At 56.9% G+C, this 6,650-nt stretch overlaps 1 protein-coding gene across 1 annotated transcript; it reads right to left on the bottom strand.

The window, feature by feature from the left end:
* Nucleotides 1-1,960: 1,960 nt before the first annotated feature.
* On the bottom strand, nucleotides 1,961-3,678 carry PTF1A (pancreas associated transcription factor 1a). The gene is made up of 2 exons (XM_059404182.1): nucleotides 2,872-3,678; nucleotides 1,961-2,489 (listed from the first exon to the last, which is right to left on the bottom strand). Exons 1-2 carry the CDS (start codon nucleotides 3,650-3,652, stop codon nucleotides 2,287-2,289), a joined length of 984 nt encoding a protein of 327 aa, XP_059260165.1. The 5' UTR covers nucleotides 3,653-3,678; the 3' UTR covers nucleotides 1,961-2,286.
* Nucleotides 3,679-6,650: the final 2,972 nt, after the last annotated feature.

Consider the following 6,650-nt stretch of genomic DNA (forward strand, 5'->3'; position numbering starts at 1 on the left):
GGAGACTCTGAAATGATACGTTTGTTCTGCTTTTACGGCTGCAGTTTTTTTTTTTTTTAAGAATTGCTACACTAGAATGAATGGATTATGAGTAAATAAAAAGAAGCTGTCAGTCTCTTTGAAGGTTGTGTTTAAAGGGACTTGCCAAGTCAGGACAGAAGAGTGACAAGATAGAGACCCTGGTGTTTTACACGCTCAGCCCGGCTCTTCCGCTTCATCTGCACCGCACTAAAGGATGTGTTGAGTCATTGAATCACAAAAAAAAAAAAAAAAAGAAAAAAAAGTGGCACACAAAATAAAAGGTGCCACATCACAATGATTGCAGTGTTTTAACTGCGGAGTGCCCCATTACCCAACCCAGTTGAAACGCAGGTCTACACAGGCGAAGAATACGGTACAATACTTACATAAGTTATAATTAAGTTGAAGTCTGCCTAACATTTGACTTTCTAATGAGTGTAATGAGATTACATGCCTGATAGAAGCATTTGTGCCAAAGCAACTTTCATGTTTAATGGGGCTCTATTACAGGGCAAAATCGAATTATTTTCTCTCCTTCCCAAATTCTGTCTCCAGTGTGAAATCTCCATCTTTCAGGGGGGAGGGCCGGGAGAAGCTGCGAAGGCTGAAAGGGGTAAGAGTGTCCATGGCCAAGGGCCGCCTGGGAGCATCTCGACCCAGAATCTCCGCGTGTCTGGCCAGGCCGCGCTTCGGGGTCGGGCTCGCGGCCTCGCTTTAATTGCACTTGGACGAGGTCCATGGCACCCGCGGCGCGCGAGGAACCCCTCGGTGGGTCTGAAACTAGGTTAAAGCAATTAGCATGCTGCCGACATATTGTCCTGCGGCAGGGCCGTGGGTACCAGGGGAGATTCGCGACTGTACCTTGGCTAACCAAACCGCTGCCGCGGGGCGGCGGAGCGGCCTCTTGCCTGGGCCCGGCCCGCTCGGCGCGGGGGCCGTGACTCAGCTAGAAGGGGCGCGCCGGAAGCGCGCGCCGGGCCCCGGGGCCACAGTCGGGCAGCCTCGTAGGACACCAGCGGCAGCCCGGGTTTCCAGGCCTTCCCGGGGGAGCGTCCCGGACCGCGCCCTCGCGCCTCTCCCCATCGCTAGGGGGCGGCCCTGCTCCCTCCTCGCGAGACTCGCCTTCTTCCCAGGCTGCTTGCCAAGGAAGACGAGATTCTGTCGTAGACCAAACGAAGTCAATTTAAAAAATAACTCCGTTGCACAAGTGGCGAAACAGCGGCCGGGCTCCTTGCCTTACCGAGAGGACCCTGGATTTTGTTGGGAGGCATCCGAGGGGTCTCCCGGCCTCAGCACAGTCCTCTACCCCATCTCCTTTGAGAGGACTATTCTGAGACCCGCATACCTGATGCTGAAACTGGCAGAAGGGATGGGCCATAAGGCAAGCTCAAGAGCAGCCCTTTCTCTCCAACCCGTCCGTGGAAGCACGATGACCGCCCCCTCCTTCCCTTGACCAGCCCGGAAACTCTTCCCACTGCAACCAACTCACCTCAAACACTATGCTTAGAGAGGGTAGGGGTGACCTTGGATAAGTCAAATATTCGTCTCTGAGCCCTAGCTTTCCCTCTGAAAAATGGGAATAATAAATACACCATGACTTATTTGCCTCTATAGGGTGTTTGGAGGACAGGATAAAAATACAGGCCAAAGTTACTATTTAGGGCAGGGAATGGAGATGAAGGGCGCTCTTTGAGACGTGGGGCCTAACCCCCTAACCCACCCATTTTCACTTGATCTTAGCCAAAAGGCAGAGAAGCCATACCCACCCACTTTCAGATAAATCGAATTAAAATGTGGTTTCTTACTAGATAACTACATTTTGCACGTCTGGTTCAGTTATCTTTTACAGACTAAGATAATTCTTCTATTAAAAAAAAAAGCTATCCCCATCATGTAATAAGCAAAAAACTTTTAGAAAAAGGTGTAAATAGCATTTATTAACATCGCTTAGAAATAAACCATATCTGGCAATAAATTAGCATGACGTTTTCTGGCCAGAGTTCTTCCAACAACGCAGAGTTCTGCCAAAGGTGCCAGGGGAAATCATAGGCTATTGCATCGTTTTTAGAAAATCAGGATAAATTATATAAATTATATACTTAAAATGAGATCGTCTATTTCATTAACTCGACAGGATAATAAATAGATAAATAACAAACAGTTGATTGCCATTAGAAAAATGTGATTCTTAAATTACATTATAGATATTTACATGTACAATATGCACAGAGACATAATCAGATCCTCAGGAGGATCTGGGACTTCTCAGGACACAAACTCAAAGGGCGGTTCGTTTTCTATGTTGTTGAAGGAAGATTTGCTGTTGAGTTTTCTGGGGTCCTCTGGGGTCCACACTTTAGCTGTTCGGATAATATTTTGTTCTTTGAGTTGCTTTTCATCAGTCCATGAGAGGGAGTGTCCGGCAAGGGGAGGGAGGCCATAATCCGGGTCGCTGGGGGAAGGAGACCCTGAGGAGGTGATAAGAGAAAACAGACCGTGAACGTCCAACTCGATTCCCAGCGGTGTCTCCTCTGGTCCTTTAGGATCCTCCCCCTCCCCGGGCGCCTCCGCAGAACAGGCGTCTTAGATGACATTAGAACGAACCCTCTTCCTCGACCCCCCAGCCTCCCAGCGCCCCCTCCCCGGAATCCCGGGAGCTGCAAGTCAGTCGGGGACGCACGCCCTCCCTGCCGCGGTCAAGGGGCGGAAACAACCTGAGAAACGCCAACGCGTGTTCAAGGTCGCCAGTGCCCACGGACAGTCTATCCGTCCGTCAGTAGGCACCCAGCCCCTCCCGGACCTTCCCGTGCCCGTCCCCGTCTCCCTGAGCTGGACTGCGGACGCACTTACGGGTGCCCCTATGGCAGATGATAACCTTCTGGGCCTGGCTGCCCGGGCTGTCCCCGCCCAGGCGCCCGCCGCCGCCCGGCCCCCCGCCGCCGCCCGCGCCGCCGCCGCGCAGTGGCAGGTCGGCCTGCACCAGCTCGCTGAGGAAGTTGATGTAGCCGATGGCCAGGCGCAGCGTGTCCACCTTGGAGAGGCGCTTCTCGTAGGGCAGCGTGGGGATGTGCGAGCGCAGCCCTTCGAAGGCGTCGTTGATGGACTGCATGCGCCGCCGCTCGCGCACGTTGGCCGCCTGCCGCAGCTGCTGCAGCTCCGCCTCGGAGCGCACCCGCCGCCGCCGCCGCGCCGCCGCCGCCGCCGCCCCGCTCAGGCCGCGCAGCCGGGCCCCGGGGGACAGCACGGCCGCCCCCGCGCACGGGTAGGCCAGGCACGAGGGCGGGGAGCCGGGCGAGTAGGGGAAGCCGCCGGGGGGCGCCCCTGCCTCGCAGCAGTAGCCGCCGCCGCCGTCCTCCGGCTCGCCCGGGACCCCCGAGGGCGGCGGGGCGAGCGCGTGCGGGGCCGCCGGAGGCGCGGGTTGCAGCAGCAGGCACGCCCCGTCGCGGTAGCAGTACTCGTGCAGCTGGTGGCTGAGGAACTCCACCTCGGCCTGCTCGTCCGCCAGCAGCTCATCGCCGTCCTCCAGAGGGTCCCGAGAGGACTGGTCGGTGAAGAAGTCCTCCTCGTCAAAGTAAGGAGACGGGAAGGCGTCCAGGCCCCCGGGGAAGTGCTCTAGCAGCACGGCGTCCATGCTCCGCGCCGCCGCGGGCCTGAGGGGCCCAGGGGCCTCAGGGGTGGGGGGCGGTGTCTGGAAGTTGGACGGCGCGCTTCCTGCTCGCACGGCGGCCTTCTCTCTCCCGGGGCGGGGGTGGGGGCGGTGAGCGAGAGGCAGGGAGGACTGGCCGCCTGCTTCGCGCCCCCGGCCTCCCTGGAGTGTCCGCGGCCGCTGGGCTCTGGCCGGCGCCCGCGCTGCGCCGGGGAGGGCTGTGGCCGACCTGCTGGAGCTGTGGGCCGGCACGCGAGGATTCTTATAACTACATCCACAGGCGCGTGCCAGGGACCCGCGGCGCCAGCCAATCACCGAGTGCGGGGTGCCGGCGGGGAGGGGGCCGGGAGGCCCCGTCGGCGGCGCGGGGGCCGGGGAGGCTCTCCTCCCAGTGGGAGCTCCCGGGGCGAGGAGGAGGCGGGGCCCGCGGCCCCTCGCGTCCCTCCGCGTCCGCTCTTCTGACGAGTACCTGCGGGGCGCGGGGCTCCGGGGGCACCTGCGGCCCTCCGCGCCCGCCCCCTGTCCCCGTGCGTGGCGCAGAGCCCGGCCCTCTCGCCGGGCGGCTGGGGCGCGGCGTGGGGCGTCTTCGCGCGGCCGCAAAAGGTCCCCGTGGGGGCGCGTCGCCGGCGCAGGCTGCGGAGCGGATTGCGAGCCGAGCCCGCTCCTCCTCGGGCGCAGACCCGGCCAGCAGCCTGGGCAGTCGGGTGGGCGCCTTCGCCAACCCCTGATCCCGGCGCGCGCGCCGGCCTCCCGCCCGAGTTCCGCCGCGTCTTCTCTCCTCGCCGGACTTTTCTAGGCCTCCTGTAGAGTTGGCGCGGAGCGCGCCGGTAGGGTTGGGAGCCGACGCCGTGCGTGTCAGTCGTTCCAGACCCTTCGCGGAGGCTCGGGGCGCCCGAGTCTGGGGCCTGCCTCGCCTCCCCGCCTTGACCCCGCCCGGAGAAAGAAGCTGCCTCGGAGAGCGGCTCGGTGGAGCACGTTTCTTCGGAGAGCAAATCGAGACCCTAGGGGTTCGGAGCAATAAAACCTGATACAAAAGAAGTCAAATGAACCGTCTGCTCTGAAGCAGTGCGGAGGGAGGGCAAGGAAGTTAGAGCGCAGAGTGTGAACCCTTTCAAAGTCCCAGTCCCTCACCTTTCTGACTGGCCACCGGGATTGTCCCTGAATGATTTTTTTCTTTCTCGACCTTAACACACACACACACACACACACACACACACATACACACACACACACACACACACACGTTTGTGCTCGGCCCATGACACGCTTTATCACAGCCTGCAATGTAACGCGAATTCTTCATCTTAAGAGTAACAAAGAAACACTATCAAGGTCGGGGCAATTCCTGTAGAAAGCCAAGCTCCAATTTCCACCCCAGGAGTAAAGTGAGAGTAAAGTGGCGCATGTTCTCTGAATAGAGGACTGAGAGCCAAGGGCTTGGTGGGTCAGCCGCTTCCTTTTTCAGACATTTGTCTCACTAGAGGCTTCTGGGGCGGGGGGGGGGGGGGGAGGTTCAGGCTCCTCTCAAAATCCAAGGCCATGCCTTTTCAGAAGAGCAATTTCAACACGCTTCTTGGTTTTAGACATTACACTGTTCTTAATTCAATTCTAAAACCCAATAGTTAGGGGCGAAAATTAGGTAAGGTTACAAGACCAGAGAAGACCCTACCTTGAACTGTCAAAAACCCCAAACAGTTTTCCCCCCAAAGGCTTCCTGTTTTACACCAAGTTCTTTCATGTGTCTGGGGAAACCCTTCCTAGTGAGGTGGTTATCCCTAAGCTGAGGAAAATGTGGACAGGTACCCTGTGTCCAAGCCGGAGCTGCAATTTCCTGCATCTAGATTTGTCTTTCTCACCTCAAAGAGAAGGAAACTATGGGGCAGTGGGGTCAAGACCACAGATCTAGCCAGCTGGTGGTATGCAGCCAATGCTCTTTCCATTTGAAAGGTCCTCATCCCCGTCCCTTACTTGGTTATACTAAAATTAAGTGGGAACATGCTCTTGGAGTGATCTAAGGACTTTGGAAGGGTAAGAAAGGATCAGACTTCAAAGCCTTATCCGAAATCTTGCTAACCATTCGGGGAAGGAAAGGCCTACAAAGGCCGTGCCTTCAAGAGGCTGAGAGGCCTTCTCTGCTAGAGCGAGGTGGTTCTTGAGATAGTCTGTGTGTCATGGCTATGATGGGGTAAGCTGGAGGTCTTGGGAGTTAGTAGGTGTGAGTACGGTTATCTTTTTACCCAATGCAATTTTAAGTTAGCCTTCATGGAAAATCACCTTACATCTGCTCAGCCAGTTTGTGGCAGAGTACAGAGAATTACTCTGGGCACCCAGGTGAGCTAATGGGGCATGTGCTAGAAACCTTTCTGCCCCATGAGGCTGAGCAGATCTAGCTAGCATGGACATTCTGGGCAATTCTTAGGGTTTCATAGATGAGCACGGGGGCGGGGGGGGGGTAGGAGGAAAAGAAAATGTATTCACTTGTTTCAGACATAACCGTCTTCACCCTCTTACTCCTCAGCCCCACCATTTTCCCCTTAGAGAACCACCGTCTGGAGACCAGTCCTATTGGGAAGAAGGGCTAGGCCTGCAGACGCTGATCCTGGGGTACTGGTGTGGGCATGCATGTAAGTAAGACATGATTGTTCTTTTCTCTAATAAAAAGAAGAAAGACTTCGCCACTAATAAAGGATATTTTCTCTGGGTCACTGGAGGTCACAACAGTGTGGATGGCTGCTGTCTGTCTCTGGAAACAACCCAGGGGTTGAGGAAATGGCTAGAGGTCCAGCTTTCCTTCCAGGCCCTCCCTCCACACTTCGTGGATCCCCTGGGCAGTGGGTGAACGTGGAGGGGGACCTGGTCGAAAGATTCCAGGTACTTCCTGGAGACAGGGACAGAGCTGCTCCCAGAGCCGCCAGCCTCTCCACCTTCTGCTGAGGTCCAGCAGCTTTTTCTTCCCACCTTTTGTTCTCAGGAGAAATGTCCC

This window comes from Mustela nigripes, chromosome 6 (assembly GCF_022355385.1).
Source record: "Mustela nigripes isolate SB6536 chromosome 6, MUSNIG.SB6536, whole genome shotgun sequence".
Lineage (NCBI taxonomy): Eukaryota > Metazoa > Chordata > Mammalia > Carnivora > Mustelidae > Mustela > Mustela nigripes.